Genomic DNA, 20,350 nt, shown 5'->3' on the forward strand with positions numbered 1-20,350 from the left:
AGAGACATTTAATGATTCACTGGGGAACTGCTATAACCCTTAACTGTTTTATGTGACGAAGTGTAATACAGTGGATTGTCCCTGTACAAATGTTTGTTGCATGAATAACTTTCATTTTCAAGTTAGTTTACAGTTCAAGCCACCTTACTATCGTTTTCCATTTAATCTCACTGATGTACATCATTGTAATAATCCTGCTATGGAGGTATTATTTACACTTTGGTGGTATTGAAACTAAATTTCAGAAAGATTAAGAGATCGAGAATCACTGATTTTTCATTCCTTTCTTTCTCTTCTTTTGTTCAGAGAATGCAATCAACGTAACAGGGACACATAGACAATAAGGGAGAGAGATCAGAAGCATGAGCTCATAGCTGTGGCTCTTCAGTTGTTCATTGATGGCTTTCCCATATGTGCCTTGACTGGGAGCCTCCACCGAACCATTGACCCCTTGCCTAAGCCAGTGACCTTGGGCTGCAAGCTAGTGTGCTTTGGGCTCAAGCCAACGACCATGGGGTCATGTGTATGATCTCACTCTTAAGCCATCAAACCCGCACTCAAGCTGGTGAGCCAGAGATCAACCGTATGAACCTGCGCTCAAGTTGGTGACCATGAGGCTTTGAACCTGGATTTTCCACATCCCAGGCTGATAAACTATCCACTGCACTATGGCCTGCTGTGGTGAAAGATTAATTCATGAAGAAGTAGGATTTAAATCCTGGTTTTGTGCTAGGTTCTTCCACTACCATGTGCTGAATATTTTCTAAAAACGCATTCATTAGGCCCTATACTGAAATTGCTGTTTATAAATGGAGCCGCTACACCTTCCTGGGTGCACACAGGTATACTGCCCACCTCATGAAAACCACTCTATATACAAGTGTTGGTTTACTACTTGAAGTAATATGCATTGTATTGTACAAATGGGTTATATACTAAGAAATCACCCACCATTTCCAGTTCTTGAATTCATTACTGTAACATTGTTTCTTTTATGCTAATGAGATGTTCTGGCCTTCAAGGATCCCCACTGAAATGCAAACATGGGAGTTCCCTACAGTTTGGGGTCCTATCTGTGGCTTGGCTTAGCTTCCAGTCTACTGTCTGCTAGGTGGTGTGGACAGAGTCCCTGGTACCCCAAACCCCAATACTTCTTGCCTCTATGCCCAGCCAAAGCCATGAGCCACCCAGAGAGTGGCCCAGATGCAGGTCAGCAGGTACGTGGTAGTGGAAGATGGAGCTGTGGGTGAAACTTGCCTACTAATCAGTTACACACCAGCACACCTCCCGGAGAATATATCCTCACTGTCTTTGACAACTACAGGAAATAGCTAGTCTTGGCAAATAGGACACCAGTACATCTGACTTAAAGGCATAGAGCTGGACAAAAAGATTACAGTGGATTACACCCCCATCCTATCTGAAAACAGATGTATTTCTAATTCACAGTTCCTTCATGAGTCCAACATCGTTAGCAAATATGTGTGCAACATGAAATTCTGAAGTGTGACACATTTTCTCAACACTCATCATCCTCATCAAAACTAACTGAGACCTTAGGGATGATAAAGACACAACTGGGAAACTGGAGAAGTTGACTCCATCTCACAGCCAAAAGCTCTAGCTCCACAGAAGGAGATGCGTGCCGTAGAATAATGCACCTGGGTGCTCATTCCTCTCACAGAGGGACCTCCCCGTGGTGTCTGATGGAGCTACTAAAACAGTTTCTGCCCTCTGCCTGTCAATAAGAGAAAGAGCATGTGCATGTTATTTAAAGGTGAGCAAAATAAAAAAACAACAACTGACAGTCCTGTACTTAATTCACTAAAGACAATGAAAGATGAAATCACAAGTGAGACAGGGATGTAACAGATATAGAAGAAATCATTTAAAACAGGATACCTAGAATATTTGATGAAATATCTGTTTCTGAAAAATATATAAATTGGCAAAATCCCCTTTTGAAGAAGCAAAAGACCTAAATAAACAACCAGGGAAAAAATAAGGACAGTGGGGGTGGAAAGGTATATTGTCAACAAAGTATCTCCAAGCATGGTATCAGACCCATACAGTGTTCCCATTAGCTGTGCACGCACAGGTAAGAAACAAATAATTCCTCAGTTTATACAAAATATTCCATGTCATTGAATAAAGCTATGCATACTATTATTATGAACAAAATATTTGTTAGGTCAATTAAGAATAAGAAATATAAAACTTTACTTTCAAAACAAAAAGCTTTCCACATCATTTTATAGAGCTAACATAATTCTGATATGGAAACCCCAAAATAAATAACACAAAAAGAAAAGTTAGAGATCTAACCTCTTGAATAAGCAACAGTTGCCCGGAGTTGGAGCCAACTCAACTTGAGGTAACACAGAACACTGGCAGTTATAGATCTTTGCCCCTGAGCGTCCACACCATGCACTGTCTTTCTCCCCTGCCAACTACTTGCTTCTCAGGGGCAAAGAGAGGGCCACTCACTCCTTGATGCACCCCTTGGGTTGCAGAGTTCAGCAGATCTCTCACAGAATCCAGGTTCTTACCCTCATTTTCAACTTCTTAGCACCTATCACACAGCACAGCATAAAATAGCAACCTGTTGGTCAATATTCAGATTGCAAAACTTTAAAGAAGTACACTTTATTAAGACCTTAGAGAATTCTGTCACAATAAACTCAGCTAAGGGGAAAACTGGAGCCCTGGCTGGTGGTTCAGTGGATCGAGTGTCAGTCAGCCCAGTGTATGGACACCCCAGGTTCTAGTCCAATCAAGGCACACAGAGAAGTGACCACCTGCTACTCTCACCTCCCTTTCTCCTTCTCTCTCTCTGCCCTTCCATAGTCAGTGGCTCAGTTGGTGTCAGCATTGGTCCCGGGCCCTGAGGATAGTTTGGTTAGTCTGAGTGTCAGCCTCAGGCACTAAAAGTAGCCCGGTTGATTCTAGTATCAGCGCAAAACAGGGGTTGGCGGGTGGTTTCTGGTTGGGACACATGTGGGAGTCTGTCTCACTAACTCCCCTTCTCCTACTTAAATAAAATAAATAATAATAAAAAATAAAGTGATTACTGCCAACAAGGAATGCTTAATTTGTGATGGAGAGAATATGCAATTAATCCGGGCACACAAAGCAGACTGAGAAACTCTTGCTTTGCCCCCACATGAAAAATCTTTCTGAGGGTTTTGGGAAACACCCCTACTTTGATCTCTGGTACCAGGAAAAACATCTCCCCAAATACATTTTCTTTCTTTCTGCCCATGTCAACACTTTCTAAGAGTTGGGGAGCCTTTTTCCTCTTAAAACAATCAAACAAAGAGCATTTATGTATGTCCTTGTTTTTAAGTGGTGAAGTGATAAGATTCTTCTCAGGAAACCAAGCAGCCTTTCTCTAATTGTGTGCTTTCAGTCACACAACCATTATTGTCTCCCACAATGTATCAGCAGTCTGAGATCAAAGGGTTCCAGCATGTGGGATGGGAGGAAAAACAGGATCCATGACCAAATATATAAACAGAAAGGTGATCACCACCCCCTCAACCGTCCAAAGCTCACCAGTTTTACAAAAGAAACATTTTAAACTCATATTCTAAGGACTGAGTGTCCAAAGATCTACATCAGAACCCACTCCAAGCTCATCAGAAATTTTCACTCATATGACTCTCCCTGGTTAGAATGACTTCGATAAATATCCCCTCCTGCCAAGCTCCTACCTTCCAGGCCCAGATCAAATGTCATTCTCCATATAAAATCTTCCTCCAAAACAAAAATCAGCGTGCCTGGATTCCAAGGCATGCATCAGATCAGAGATGAATTATAATTATTGGCATGTGACTTTGTCCCCCTAACAAATTATAAGATTTATGAGGACTGGGACTATGTCATATTTGCGTATTTGTGCTAGCATCCCACTGCCCAGCTCTGCACGGACACATGCAAGGACTCTATGATTTTGCTTGAGACCACACAGAGTGACTTCTGGAGACCCACTATCTGATATACTGGCTGTGATTTGATGTAAAATTTAGATGAATCAGAACTAACAAAAGCATCTTTGACAATGAGATAATGATGCTTAAAGAGATAAACTGAGAGCAATGGCTTCTCAGATTGGCAAGGAGAGCGGATACCTGATCAAATTAGAAAATACCTAGAAATGTAGGCCTGGATATCCTTGAAAGCAATGTCAGTCCTGATTCTCCTACTCATCAGGCGGTTTGGTTTCCAGAGAAAACATTCCAATGGGGAAGATGGTAGGTGTTTGTGTCAATCATTTTTTTATATTTATTTTTATTATTATTATTATTTTTTTTTACAGTGATAGATTGAGAGAAACAGAGTAAGGGACAGATAGGGACAGACAGACAGGAACGAAGAGAGATCAGAAGCATCCATCATCAGTTTTTTTGTTGCGACACCTTAGTTGTTCATTGATAGCTTTCTCATATGTGCCTTGACTGTGGGCCTTCATCAGACTGAGTAACCCCTTGCAGGAGCCAGCGACCTTGGGTCCAAGCTTGTAAGCTTTGCTCAAACCAGATGAGCCCGCGCTCAAGCTGCTGACCTCAGGGTCTCAAACCTGGGTCCTTCTGCATCCCAGTTCGACGCTCTATCCACTGCGCCACCGCCTGGTCAGGCTGTGTCAATCATTTTTATTATCTGTTGTTGTGTAACAACTATGCTAAACCACAGGGATTAAAATCACTATTTTTACTTGCTCAAAAGGCTCTGAGTGTGGAATTCAGACAGAAGTAAGCTGAATATTTCTGCCCATGAACCACTGGCTGCTATTAGTTGCTCAGTGGCATAAGAGAGTGGATCAAGGGTCCCGAATGGCTATGAAGTAGGTGGAAGCTACAATCACCTCCTCCAAGCATCAAAACAAATTAACAACTAAAATAGAAGCAATCAGCAAGAATACCCACCAGAAGGTTAGTTAAACTCAAGTACTATAACCAAGGATCTAAAGAAGAAGCCACAGAGAGACTGACACCAACTTCCAGGGTCCAGTACCCCTATCCTTACAGCACCAGCCCAGGGAGTGCACTAACCTGGTCCTCCAACTACTAGTGGCAGCACCTGCATAGCGAGTCCTACAGAAAGGTCTGTGCTCTGCACCCAACAGGGACCAACAGTGTTCTCTTTTTCTAGAGAAGCTCTTGGCAGAGACTCACACAGACATTGACCTGTGTAGCCCCAGAAAAGGGGGACATTCTACTCCTGCTGCATGTCTCAGGTACCCGTCCCTCAAAAGGAGACCCAACTGTCCTGCCTGACTCCTGGTGGTCTTGCCCTGCTAAGCTCAGTCCTGCAGAAGGATGGGATTGTTGTGCACAGCCAGGACCTTTGGTGTGTTTCTTCTTGAGCCCGGAAAGTGTTGTTAAGTGCCATGAGTGCTGATTCTGTGGCCTCCTGGGATTGAGGTTAATGGCAGCCACCAACATGTCCATCAGCATCCCTATTAAAAGAGCTCATGAGATTCTCAGTGTCTGCTCTTAAATCACACATGTCCTGTTTGTCTCATAGAATCTATATTCCTGTTGCTACCTCCTTACCAGCTTACACACATTTCATAAGCACAAATTCTTTGGGAAAGGGATATAACCAGCTTTGTTAAATAATAGAAATTGTACATACTTTAAAACAATTTCTAAAATAATTTGTGGGAAATATTCCCAAAATTTCTATTCAGCAAGCCTCTTCCCTGTACTTTAAAAATGGATTCTCGGCCCTGGCTGGTTCGCTCAGTTGTAGAGCATCGGCCTGGCGTGCAGGAGTCCTGGGTTCGATTCCCGGCCAGGGCACACAGAAGAAGTGCCCATCTGTTTCTCTACCCCTCCCCCTCTCCTTCCTCTCTGTCTCTCTCTTCCCCTCCCGCAGCCAAGACTCCATTGGAGCAGTTTGCCCGGGTGCTGAGGATGGCTCTGTGGCCTCTGCCTCAGGTGCTAGAATGGCTCTGATTGTGGCAGAGTGACGCCCCAGATGGGCAGAGCATCGCCCCCGGTGGGCATGCTGGGTGGATCCCGGTCGGGTGCATGTGGGAGTCTGTATGACTGTCTCCCCATTTCCAACCTCAGAAAAATACAAACAAAAAAAAATAAAAAATAATGGATTCTCAAAAAAAAAAAAGATATGTTTTGATATCCTAACAGAAAAAGCACCATCAGAACCTGCTTCATTTATATCAGTGGTTTTCAATGGCCTGTTCACGGGACTGTGCTACACTACCAGAAATTCTGTGTCGGTTCGCAAAAGAATTAACCACCCAGTATGGTACAGAGAATCTTAACCTAAAACAGGATAAAGTGCAGGAGCAATTACCATTACTTAGTAAGTAAATTATTTCAGCATTCTCAGACCATAAAGTCAACATATGCACAACACCTTTGTTTTGTTCACCATGATCAAAACTGTTTACATTCAGTTTTACCCTGTGTAACACTCTTTATGAGCTATGTTGGGCTTTTCTGATACATTAGGACTCATCTTGCTAACGATGCACAAAATAAACTGAGCTAACGCCCACATGCAGACACAGTTCAAAGGCACAGGGCTCGTACTGAGGGGCTGAGTGTCGTTCCCGGGAAGGAGCTTGGAGAGTCCCACTCTCGCTGCTCGGGCGTCACTGCCTCTGTACCAGCTCCTACAGAACAATGCTGAGCAGCTACTTTGGCTTTTCTCCTTTTTTTGGTAAAAATGAAAAATGCTTAGTTGCTTTTGATTAACAAAACTACATCCTCATATAGGTCTTCTGTAAAAGCAAAGTGGAGTGACATGAACTTTCAAAAACCAAGGAATAACCAAATGTGCTGCCAACAGTCTCTTTAGCTCTATGTACTTTACATTTTTACTCTCCCACATCAATTCCACTGTGTGGTGGATACAACTTAACATTTTACCAAACAAAATTCCAACTCTTTAAAAAGCAGCCCAAGAAATAAATGAGCAGCGTGATAGAGAGATGCGCCAGTGATCAGAACTCCATCCTCTGAAAGGAGGCACGCCAGCACTGACAGGGCTGCCTGGTCGCACGGGCATGCAGTGCAGGTCAGCTTCTAAGGCTACGGCTCCACAGCAGGAGGATGCCGGTTATAATGTCCACTATCACCACTAGGTGCTATCACTCCGAATCCCACGCCATCCCCATGAGAGCATTGTTTACCATCACCCAAGTTAACAATCCTTACAGTATTAAAATACAATATGAACTGAAACATTTTCATTACGAATTTTCCCAGTTTTATTGAGATAAAATCAGCATACAGCTCTGTATATGTTTGTGTATTCTCACATCAAAATTACAACTAAATTACACAACAACCATAATTCAGAACTATCTGAAGTCTAGCTGAGCTGAAGTCCTATAACTAAGGATACACAGAAGCCGCCATGTTGAGTCTGTAAGACAAAGTGGGTTCACAGAACAATCAGGCCCCAAACCCATGAGTGGTGGTTAAAAATCAGGAGAGGTATCTCCACTATCGAGTTTCCCCTCTGATGCAAGGGGGCCCAGCCCCAGCCCAGGCTCCCCAGACCAGGGTTCTAATGCCGGGAGAAGAAAGTCTTCAAAATCAGGCTGTGAAAACCAGCAGGGACTTAACTGAGTGAGACAGAGGGCTGCTGGAAGTCCAAGTGGTCCTCCGAAACGGTCCATGTAGGGACTTACTCAGATTCACTTGCTCTGATCACCAGTTCGGGGGTGACAGCTGAAAAGGCACCAGGAACAGATGGCAAGAAACTGAATGGTCTGATTTTGAGATGAGACCTGGAGGGATACTTTTTTCCCAGACAGAAGGCATTGTTCCTTTGCTGAGTGAGCCCTCCCATTGCAGGTGGAGGCAGGTGTCTTATCTGAGTCTCCATTGACCTGCCTACCAGTGTATGCCAAGTCATGGTCACTCTCTTAAATCCCACATCACCAAGCTTCTGCGCCCACCCAAGCTGCTCCCAGTGGTTTTTTTTGTTTGTTTGTTTTTTGTTTTGTTTTTTTGTATTTTTCTGAAGCTGGAAACTGGGAGAGACAGCCAGACAGACTCGCGCATGCACCCGACCGGGATCCACCCGGCACGCCCACCAGGGGCGATGCTCTGCCCCTCCGGGGCGTCACTCTGCCGCGACCAGAACCACTCTAGCGCCTGGGGCAGAGGCCAAGGAGCCATCCCCAGCGTCCGGGCCATCTTTGCTCCAATGGAGCCTTGGCTGCGGGAGTGGAAGAGAGAGACAGAGAGGAAGGAGGGGGAGGGAGTGGAGAAGCAAATGGGCGCTTCTCCTATGTGCCCTGGCCGGGAATCAAACCCGGGTCCCCCGCACACCAGGCCGATGCTCTACCGCTGAGCCAACCGGCCAGGGCCACCCAGTGGTTCTTTTTCATTAAAACGGCCTATCTTGGCTCATGTTACAAACATTCCCAGAATTTCTCAAAGATTCACAAACTTCCAGGAAGCAGCATCTGGCCGTGGCATGTTCTGTACTCTGGTTAAGTTGTCTGAGGTCTGACACAAGCAGAAGCAAGCCTCAGTTTGCAACTTGGCCTCTCCTTGGACACCAAGCCCAGCACAGTTAGCGCCCATGAGCAGATCTTTTTGTCACTCATGATGAGTGGCCCTGAGCATGGCATATTCAATGACTGTCCTTGACATGCACACCTGGAAGGGCCCATAGCCAGAGAACATCAGCTGGAAAAATTCAGATGACACCAGACCAACAAACACCTCCACAAACAACACACCCTAAGGGAGGATTCCATAGAAACTAAAACACCAGTAAAGAGAATTGCGTTCCATGAGACCAGCCCCTAAACAACAGCTTGGTGTACTCCCAGCCACTCCCCATGGAAAATCAGCCTGAGGGTCAAGCCCTCCCTCCAATAGGTCAATAGCAATCAAAGCTTAACTAAAACAGGAGGGCCTACACAATCCACACAAGGACAATATTGGAGAGCTCAGCACATGTGACCCAGGAGATTACACCATTGGCACCACAGGACACCTACAATATAAGGCTACTCTACCAAGAATAGGACATGAAGAAGATGTATTAATAGGTAGAAACATACATGGGGAGGCAGCCAAAATGAATAGACAAAGACATGCCCCCCTCAAGTCACAGAACAGCTCTCACAAAAAGAACTCAACAAAATGAAAGCAAGAAATCTAGTTGCAGTGTTTAAAACACTGGTCCTAAGGGGGTTCATAGAGTTAGGAAAAAAGTAGATGAGTTCAGTGAGAACATTAACACATAAAAAGAAAAAAAATGGGTAAGAAAACATGAGAAAGAATCAATCAGCAATAAAAAAGACAATAACTAAAGTTAAAAATAAATTAGAGTCAACCAACAGTAGATTAGATCAAAGCAGCAATTGGATAACAAAGTAGCACAAAACAATCAGAAAAGCACAGAGAAAAATTAATTTTAAACAATGAGGGCAGTTTAAGGAACCTAGGAGAAAATATCAAGCACAACATTCACATCACACGAGTAGCAGAGGAACAAGTAAGAGCACAAGAGATTGAAAACCTATCTGCAGAAATAATGGTGAAAACTTCCCTAAGCTGGGAAAGGAAATAGATATACAAGTCCAGGAAGTGCAGAGACCCACACCAAGACACATCATAATTAAAATGCCAATGGCTAAAGAGAAAATGAATCTGAAAAGAAGTTACTTATATATAAGGAAGTTTCCATAAGATAGCTGATTTCTCAATAGAAACTTTGCAGGCAGAAGGGACTGGCACCAAATATTCAAAGTGATGAAAAGCAAGGACCTACAATCAAGATTACTCTACCCACCAAGGCTATAATATACAAATGAAGGAGCTATATTTCTTATCTGAGCTTCTCAGAAAAGAAAAAGCTGAAGGAGTTCATCACCACCAAATCAGTATTGGAAGAAATGCTAAAGTGACTTATTTTAAAAAAGAAGATGCCCTGGCCAGATAGCTCAGTTGTTTAGAACAACGTCCTGAAGTACAGAGGTTGCCAGTTCGATCCTTGCTCATACAGAAATAGATATTCTTGTCTCTCTCTCTTTCTCCCTTCCCCTCTCTCTAATCAACAAATAAAAATAAATTATAAAAAGAAAAAATAATAAAATAGCAGTAACTACATACCTATCAATAATTACTTAAATGTAAATGGATTAAATACTCTAATCAAAGACATAGGGTGCCTGAATGGATAAGAAAACAAGATCCATACATATGCTGCCTACAAGAAACCCCATTCAGAATGGAATACACATACAGTCTAAAAGTAAAGAGACAGAATAGGTTTACTCATGCAAATCGATTTTTAAAAAGCTGAGGTTTACATTGATATTAGAAAAAATAGACCTTATCCTTTTGTTTTTATTGCATTTATTGAGATGACATTCTTTAATAAATCTATACAGGTTTCAGCTATATACATTCTATAATACATCATCTGTATATTGCACTCTGTTCACTACCCCCAAAACAAAGGCTGTAACAAGAGACAGTAAAGGACCTACCAATTCCACTTCTGGGAATTATCCAAAAACACTAATTTGAAAAGGCATATACATCCTTATGCTGACTGCGCCATTATTTACAATAGCCACGATATGGATTAAACCTAAGTGTCCATTGATAGATTATACAATGGAATACTCTCAACCTAATAAACAATGAAATCTTGACATCTGCGACACTATAAATGGACCAAAAGAGCACTGTGCTCAAGGGAAATACTCAAAGAACGACAAACACCATACGAGATCATTTATACTGGAATCTAGAAAACAAAATAAATAAACAAAGAAGAGATAAACTCATAGGTACAGTTAGTGGTTTGATGGTTGCCATTAGGAGAGAGGCTGAGATGATGAGTAAAAAAAGAGAAGAAAGGAAGATGTAAAGTTGCCAGGTATAAAAGCAATTACAAAAATGTAAAGTACACCACAGGGAATACAGTCAACAATATCTTGAGAAATATGTATGGTGTCAGATGGGTACTAGACCTATCTAGCCTCACTCTCACTGACTATACAGATAGACCATCTCTTACTGACAAAGATTTTACTGACAAAACCCTACTCATTCTGTATACTCTCATGCTTCACCTACATCTATATATACACTTACAATATGAGCCTAAATACACACATACCAATATATCACAACGGATATATATGCTGAATACCTACAGACTCAGGCTCTCTAAATCCAACAAATAAAAAATTGTCTCGTGTGGTGACACCATAAAAAAAGATACATATGCAAAACACATATTCTCAACAATTCCTGACAGCACACTCAACCTGCAGTATCTTAGTTTGCAAAAACATAGAGTAAACTCTCAAATCCTATAGAGCAGTGGTCCCCAACCCCTGGGCCACAGAGGGGTACCGGTCCATGGGCCATTTGGTACCAGTTCGCAGAGAAAGAATAAATAACTTACATTATTACCATTTTGTTTATATTTAAGTCTGAATGTGTTTTATTTTTAAAAAATGAACAGATTTCCTCTGTTACATCCATCTAAGACTCACTCTTGATGCATGTCATGTGATACATTTATCCATCCCACCCTAAAGGCCAGTCCATGAAAATATTTTCTTTCTTTTTTTTTTTTTTTTTTTGTATTTTTCTGAAGCTGGAAACGGGGAGAGACAGTCAGACAGACTCCTGCATGCGCCCGACCGGGATCCACCCGGCACGCCCACCAGGGGTGACGCTCTGCCCATCAGGGGGTGATGCTCTGCCCCTCCGGGGCATCACTCTGCCGCAACCAGAGTCACTCTAGCGCCTGGGGCAGAGGCCAAGGAGCCATCCCCAGCACCCGGGCCATCTTTGCTCCAATGGAGCCTTGGCTGCGGGAGGGGAAGAGAGAGACAAGAGAGCAAGGAGGGGGTGGGGGGTGGAGAAGCAAACGGGTGCTTCTCCTATGTGCCCTGGCCAAGAATTGAACCCGGATCCCCCGCACACCAGGCCGACGCTCTACCGCTGAGCCAACCAGCCAGGGCCTGAAAATATTTTCTGACATTAAACCGGTCCATGACCCAAAAAAGGTTGGGGACCACTGCTATAGAGTACACAACCTTTCATAAGCTCCAGGGATTCAAATATGTATACTCTCACAAACAAACCATACTTATCAAATGCATGTTAGTCCACCTCATAAACACTGAGAAAACACATACAAGTAACACCACACATTCTATAAGCATTACATTCAGGAACAGACATAAAGAAGATCCCAAAATTCCTGATACACTCACAAATCCCAGATACATACACCAAGAAACCACTCATGAACCTTATATGCTCAGATAGACACTCAAAACACAAAAATATTGACAATCTCTTAAGTCTCACTAATACATGTAAACAATTCTCACACACCTGAGGACACATAAACACACAACACATGCTAATTTCCAATCCCTAATATAGATATCTCTTAAACACTATAGTTTATGCCATCTCTCCAGAATAAAACCTCATCATCGCTCCCCTCAATATGTAACAAAAACCACAGTACAAAAAACAAAAACAAAAAAACAACAACAGCCTGACCAGGCAGTGCACAGTGGATAGAGGATCGGACTGGGATGCGGAAGGATGCAGGTTCAAGACCTCGACGTCGCCAGCTTAAGCATGGGTTCATCTGGTTTGAGCAAAAGCTCACCTGCTTGGACTCAAGGTCGCTGGCTCAAGCAAGGGGTCACTCGGTCTGCTATAGATCTGCGGTCAAGGCACATGAGAAAGTAATCAATGAACAACTAAGGTGTTGCCATGAAAAACTGATGATTAATGCTTCTCATCTCTCTTTGTTCCTGTCTGTCTATCCCTATCTGTCTCTCTCTCTGACTCTCTCTCTCTGTCCCCGTAAAAAGAAAAACAACAACAAAAAAACGCAAAAAATAAAACACAATAATTTTTCTTCCTTCACCCTGAATAAACAGATTACTTCTTACTACCTACCAAACACATGTAGAAACACTCTATAATTCTCCAAAGAAATATACTTTGAGTATTCCAAAGCAGCCCTGTACCCTATGAACAAACTTTGATAATTCATGTACCTGGTGACAGATATACACACAAACCAGTATACACATACAAGACCATAGAAATATCTCCAGGAAACCATACATGAAACAACTTCCACATATCAAATTAGCCCTAGCAATTAAGAATTACCTATCACCTGCACAAATACTGACATATAAGCATACCACACTCTTCTGATACATATAAATACAATTTTTCCACTCAGTCATGTAAACACAGAACCCCAACTCTCCATCAAATACACACATACTCACTTCCAAAAATATAAATATTTAAGTCTAATAGCCACCTGCTGAAAAATAGAAACACATACCTCCAACAAGCATTCATCCAAACAAACACAGACCTTGAATATACACACAAATTCAATATACACACACTTTATATATGACTCAAATATATCACATTATCTAGCAAACAACAAATATATTAACATATCATGGTACCCCTATGCTCCTAATACTCATATAATGCAACATTACATACATATGCATAATCCCACACTCCCAAGTTCTCACACAGAATTAACTCTTCCATCTTTATAGGACACAGTATCACACAAACATCATATGATACCTGCAATTACAACATCCACCAGTCCTAAAAAAAAGGTCACAGATCTATAATCTCCACACGGAAATATGCATAGACAGCTCCTGAAAAATCACAAAAATACACATGACGAAACAGGATGCCGTGAATATACAATGACCCTTCAAATTCCCAAAATATAAGACAAAAAATCATAAACAGAAAGATCACACAGCCAAGTTAATGAAAACAAATCCTTTCACATATGCAGAAAATTCTTCTAACTGGGCCCATTAGCGAAATCCCAACGTCACAGGAGAAAAAGAACAGGTAAATATGCACCCCCAAACATCAAGTTAAAACAGCTAACCGCCAACTTCTAGGGTATACAGGAATTATATCTCAACATCCTCCAAATTCAACACTCAAGCTTATACACTCTCACAAAAACACAGGTATCCACTGACAAATAACCACAGACATAATCAGCCCAGTCATTAGAGTACACTCATCAAATTCCCATCAACCTATAATACAGTATACGCAAACAACATGTATGCTTGTGAATCTATGATGTGACAACAGACTTCATTACTATTCCAGTCAGCAGAATATTTTAGTCCATTGACAAGTCTGTAGTGTGAATGCAATTGTTGCCTGAGTTTCACCATAGAAAGAAAATCATCAGTAAACTAGGATGTACATGAAAGATTCCACTCATTTGCAATGACCTGAGTCTCTTCTCACTGAATAGAAGGATTATTAGCAAACCCAGAAGAACTGCCCCAGAGTTTACGTATTATTCAAAACACAGGAGACACAAATGACTCTCAGAGTTTAATAGATGACACAAATTATTAGACCCCAATGTAGACTCCGCAATCACTGAACCACATGACCGGGCTGCCAGAGGTGCCAATTCCCTGGTGTAAACACCACGGGAGGCTAACTGAGTGGGAGACCAGGAACACAGCCCCCGGTGCAAATAGACCACAGTGAGAACAACAGTGAAAAAAGCTAATCCTGAGGGGTAAGAGTCGATGCATCCCTTACCAGTTTGTTTTCCTAACGGACTCCAGACGTCGCCATGCATGCGCGCGTCCAACCAGTACTGCCGTTGGGGGCATCCATCTCCGTTAGCGCATGCGCACCTACCAGGGTAAACCGGCCGCAACGGACTCTGGGAGCAGTTACAGGAGAGGGCCCCTCCCCAATGCGCGTGCGCGTGCACGTGCATGTACATGAATATCCTGATGCCAGGAATCCCTGAAACCTGAGCAGGCTGTTCATGTAGGAGACAAGAGAAATGGAGAGTGGCGACTTCTTAGGAAGCTTCCCCAGCAAGGACGCCATGTCAGTTTTTCATGAGGGGCGCTACTATGTATCAGTTACAGATAGGAACACATGTAAAGCTGAGTCTAGATCAAAGAACAAGGATGTAGAATGCAGAGAGGAAATTTAGAAGCCAAAGTGCAGGGGGTTTCCAAGCTCAGCCTGGCAAGCCTGGACTAGGTGGATGCAGGATTCTGTGCATGGTTGTTGGACACGGTGGATAGAATTTTGGCTTAGTCTCCAAGTGCACATCCATCTCATGTATACAGTAGTAGTGGAATTTTAACACCTGGAAAACTAGGACCTTAGGATGTTAACACATGGAAGCAGAAAATTTTCTGTCTTCCTGTCCCTTACTTCTGGCCTTACCCCCACTGATGCTAGATGTTCAGAGCTGTGTGAAGGCTATCACAAATTCTGTATCCTCCAAAGAGGGTGTGTACTTCACATGATTCTGTAATTGTGTTTTTGGGGGGAGCCAAGATGCACACATGAGTCTCTATACTCTGAATTCTTCTTAGAGGGGAGAGTAGATAATGATTGCCTAATAAGGTACTTGTTCCATAGAGCTACCAGATAAAATACAGGATAACAGTTCAATATCAATTTCAGAAAACAGCAAACAAATTTACACTAAAGATATGTCCCAAATATTGCATGGGACACATTTAACCTAAAAACAAATTCATTATGTATCTAAAATTTAAATTCAATAGGGCATTTATTATGTGCTAAATATGGCCACCTATTCGTTCATGTACTTTGAATTTAAAGGGACTGTAGAATTTCTTGTTCTAGAAATCTATCATCCAGAAATAGAGAAGCTATGTTACAAGTACAAACACAATCATTATGGTATATACTAAACAATATTGTACGTAAAATAAATATATTGTAACATATATTCATTTCTAACCATTATAAAGAATGAAAACAGATGCACTTGTTTCTAGTTGCAAACTACATCTCTGGACAGATGAAAAGGAAACAGATAACGGGCATCCCGTGGGTAAGAAGACTGAGGTACCAGGGGAAGGAAACTGGAGCAACACTAGTCAATACATTTTCCATTATGCTCCATTTCAACGTGAAGTATGCAAACACATTCCATATTTAAAATATTTGGTTAAAACATTCAAAAGGTACAAAATTAAACATTGAACATAATAATCTGATAAACAAAAAGTGGTGATTTCTGGTCAGGCTGTTTAGGCTGTGGGGCCTTTTCCTGAGGAACAGGAGCAACGGGGATCCCTGGTAAGGCTGGGCCGCTGCACTCTGCAGAGCCTCCAGCACTGGGTGGTACTCGGAGCACACGACTGCTTCCTCCAAAACGATGTGTACACAGCAATCAGACAGGCTGGGTCTGTTAATTCAATCCAAATTTCAAACACTGGGTACTGTCTGGCCATAATTACCTATTATTTATATGTTAGAATTTTGTTCAGAAGGTGTAGCCTGTGTTGAAGCCAAGAGCTAGATAGAAAGCAGGTTGAGAGGTCCACTACTAGGTTGATGGATCAAGAACTGAAATAAAGGGAACATCAAGTCCAGCATTCAGGTTGTGAGTCTAAGAAAACCCATGCATAAATCGCCTGAAGACACAGGCACACACCAATTGTGTTACCCCTTGCAATGTGAAAGGAAATTCAGGTTCCTGCCTCCCTGCCAGAGACCTGCATGGAATGTCTCCCCCCCACACCCACCCAGGCTCACCTGCCCTCACCCCTCCCCCGCTATAGAATGTCTGGAGCCCTACATTCTGCCGTTTAAATTCAAACTACTACTTCCTTCATTTGGATGCTGAGCATCTGTTGGAGCAGGTTACTCTCCTGTACGTATACTTGACATTTTAGATTTTGGAGGCCAGAAGGCAGCAGTGGCCAGTGCCTCAGCCTGCGGGGATGACTTCAGAAGGAGGTAAGTGTATAGACTGGATTGGGGGAGTATTTTAGAGAACTTGGGATTCAAATGTGACACTTTCATGTGGGAAACAGTTTAAACTGAAGTAGAGAAAGGAGAGGGACTGGACCTGCAAGGGACCTGTCGCCCAGGAGGACTGGCAGCCAATGGAAACCTGTGACAGCAGGGGACAGGAGGGCTCTTGTGAGGATGATCAGGATGATTCAGGACAAAAGCTTGCTGTGGAGAGAGGACAGCAGCAGGCACATGGATTCTTTCTAGATGGGAGACAAGCCACTTTGACGTGTGTGAGGAAACAGTAGGTTTTGTGGTGATGGTGACACAGGAAGGGGCTGGGAAACCCTAGTGCCTTCAGTCACCTGAAGCTTGCCCCATGATACCCTTCTAAGCGGTTTGAACTGTGTATACTAGGGCTAATGGGGGCAGTGGTGAGAGGTGACCTCACTCAGAAAACTGTCCAGAGGGGCTGCTGTGGAAAGTCTACACAGAAATGTCCTCCCATAGGGCTAGGCTGGAAGGTACTTCAACTGCTACAGCCCAGAGCTTCTCCACGCCTTCCAGCCCAGAGCTAACACCTCCTCAGGCCAGGGAGCTGTGTGTCATTTTGATTCCACAGGGGTAGGGCAGCCATGTATCTGTCACCAAGATTGGGTTCACTTCCCCTAGTTGTCCTGAACATACACCTCTGTGCCTATTCAGGTTTTCAGAACTTCTCCCTCTGACCATGTATGTCAGAGTATCTCAGCCCTGCCTTTTACCTGTGTGATCAGGGTTTGCTCAAATTCCATGTCACTGCTTCACGGACTGAAAACAGATGTGGGACATGGTGGGTTTTCCCATGGAACATCTGTGAAGGCAGATTTCTTTGCAAAAGGGACCAGGGGAGTAGCACAGAAGCAGAAAGGTGATCTTGTGTATCATCAGTAAATGTCCTGTGACACCTGTCCTGAGTAGTTAGGGGTCTGTGGTGCATAGCTCTTTCTCCTAGACTAGGGTGAGCTTGAGTTCCTCTGAACAGGGAGGTTTTCCAGACAACTTTTTGCCGTCGTCTCTCACCTAATTCTTACTGGGTCTTCAATTTCCATTATTGGGAGCTAGAAGGGAGAGGACCATGGACAGTCTGCAGTCCCATGACGTATCTAACATAACTGCAGCTGTGGAACTTCCTTGAAAATCCACTGAGAACCCCATGGCTCTCCATTCTTCGGACATTTTCTCATTTTCTGCAGCCTTCATCGAATGGGAAATGACATAATCTAAGGGACACAAAGTCTACTTCATAGACCCCTCTTGGGAACAGAGCTCCTGAGGGTAGCCATTAGTCTGAGCAGTGGGGCTGGAGTGCCAGAACTGGGCCCGTGTTACGTGTTAACTGTTGGTTCTGACACCATATGCATGCTGTGCTAGTGTGAGATTATATTGGGTTCCAGGTGTATCTTGTGGAAATACATTACTCAATTGTTTCTGTGTTGTTGTGTAAGATGACAAGACAAAAGCTAGAATGTGGAGATGGGCCCTAATATTGTAGACACTGCCTATTCACAAATGACATTTGATGTCTTGAACTTAGCTTGCAGAGGGTCGCTACTGCTGGTGTGTCTGCTTAGGGTCATTTTCCACAGAGCAGATTTCTACCCATTGCCATGACTAGTGCACATCCTCTGACACAACAGAATCACATGCCAGGAAAGCCTTAGGGGGTCTCTAGAAGTCAGAGCTGGCTGGGTCTGATTCTCAGCAACAGTGGTCATGGACCCTTGGAGAACTGGGAGCAAGCTCTCCAGTGGAATAATTGTCAACTGGAGGTCAGAGCATGACATTGATTTGAGGACATTTATAAACTCCACATTTCCTCTCAAACATATGACCCTCTCCTGTTGAGACTCTGCTCTGATTCCTCAGTGGCTACAGCAGACCCAGAGTGGCTCTGTCCTATTTGCTGATTCTCCTTCCCCATTCACCGCTTTTCTTTGTCTCAACAGCATCTGCAGTGCTGGTAGCGGATGTGACCGGGAACCGTGCTGCTTCCATGACTCCCTTGATGGCACTGCCGTTGCCCAAGCCCACTACTGGCCCTGCACACCAGCCAGCTTGGGAGCAGCCTCTGCCACCACTCATGGTGGAGATGATTATACCCACCTTGGCTGTTTGCAGTGCCCAGGCCAGCGAGGGAGGCTGGTTTCACAGTCTTCCTCCTCAAGCTCCACCATCAGCTGCCCAGCTGGCCCCCATCATCCTCCCAGGGAACTTTGGGCCACAGTCTAACGGGTCATCCTGGGAGGGTGGCCTGGCCACCTCCCAAGCCAAGGCCTCGCTGGATGACTCTAAGACCACCTACTACAACTACCAGCGTTGGCAGCGCTTCAAGGCGCTGGCTCGAAGGCACCTCCCCGAGAGTCCTGATGCAGACGCTCTTTCCTGCTTCCTCATGTGAGTGCTCCGGGCAGGAACACGGGGGCTCATTGGAGCTTTCACATGAAAGAGCTCACGGGGTGGACATGCAGGCCAGCTTGTTCTGGGACACTGGAAGGAAGGTCTGAGGGTGATGTCCCAGCTGTAGACTGTGAGTGGATGGTCAGTTTCAAGTCCACATTCATGGTGGTGGGAATGTGAAGCGATAACCTAGCTCAGAAAGCTGGTCTCACACACACGGATGGCTCCTCCCTCACCTGCTGGAACTCAGTTATGCTGTGGGATGGGGGTGTGTGCTCACAGCTGCGTGTGCTGAGTGGGTGGTGGCCAGGCTGTGGATTGTGACCGACTCTGAGGTCTTACAGGCCAGCGCTCCGGTCACTGTGTCGCCTGAAGCCCACCATGACGCTGCAGGAGGGAATAGGGCAGGCCATGCAGGAATGGCACTGCAAAAACAACTTTGACCGGATGTTCTACTATGATCTGGCAGCAGAGTGAGTCGTGGTGCTGGGTCCTGACAGTTGGGGTGGGGACAATCGGATGAGAGGATTCAGCAGGGAAGTGTCAGATTGTGATGGTGCTCATCAGAGAATGTTCTGAGATGGTTGTATGTCAGTACAAGGTACCATCATCCTAGAGGCCCTTCTCCCTAATGAAAGCCTCTTCCTCATCCTCAGAGCATGGCTTCTGTTCTACGTACCCTGGGGGCTCCACCCTCCTCTAATCTTGACCCTTCCTGGTTTGATATGAAGGCTCAGAACAGGCTGGGTGAACGTGCCCCGCCCAGTGGGACCAGACCAGAGGGCTGTGCGGGCAGTGAGCTCACCAGCCACCCTCCGGACTCCTCAGGGGCAAGGGCCCGGACAGTCCCAAGGCACTTGCTCTCCTGTCTCTCCATCAGCTGCTGGCTGTGCTGGGCCCTGGCGTTCACCTTCTCAGCACAGCCTGTGTCTCCCCCCCCGACTACCAGGTTCATGGAGCTTGAGAACAAGGAGAAGCAAAATCAGAAGGTGCAGTGGAAGCAGGAGAACCAGGGCCTGCCTCGTCCAAACCCTCCGAGGCCTGATTCTCACCAGCTGTCAGCTTTCGTGGTGGACCCACAGCCAGGTAGGACAGCA

The 20,350-nt window shown here is 44.2% G+C and overlaps 1 protein-coding gene across 1 annotated transcript; it reads left to right on the forward strand.

Moving 5' to 3' along the window:
* The first annotated feature begins 14,871 nt into the window (after positions 1 to 14,871).
* Positions 14,872 to 19,730, forward strand: LOC136382892 (NUT family member 2G-like). The gene is made up of 4 exons (XM_066352297.1): positions 14,872 to 15,003; positions 16,754 to 16,817; positions 18,803 to 19,250; positions 19,598 to 19,730. The coding sequence occupies exons 1-4, from the start codon at positions 14,872 to 14,874 to the stop codon at positions 19,728 to 19,730; spliced, it is 777 nt and encodes a 258-aa protein (XP_066208394.1).
* The last annotated feature ends 620 nt before the right edge of the window (positions 19,731 to 20,350 follow it).

This window comes from Saccopteryx leptura, chromosome 11 (genome assembly GCF_036850995.1).
Source record: "Saccopteryx leptura isolate mSacLep1 chromosome 11, mSacLep1_pri_phased_curated, whole genome shotgun sequence".
In the NCBI taxonomy this organism is placed as follows: Eukaryota; Metazoa; Chordata; class Mammalia; order Chiroptera; family Emballonuridae; genus Saccopteryx; species Saccopteryx leptura.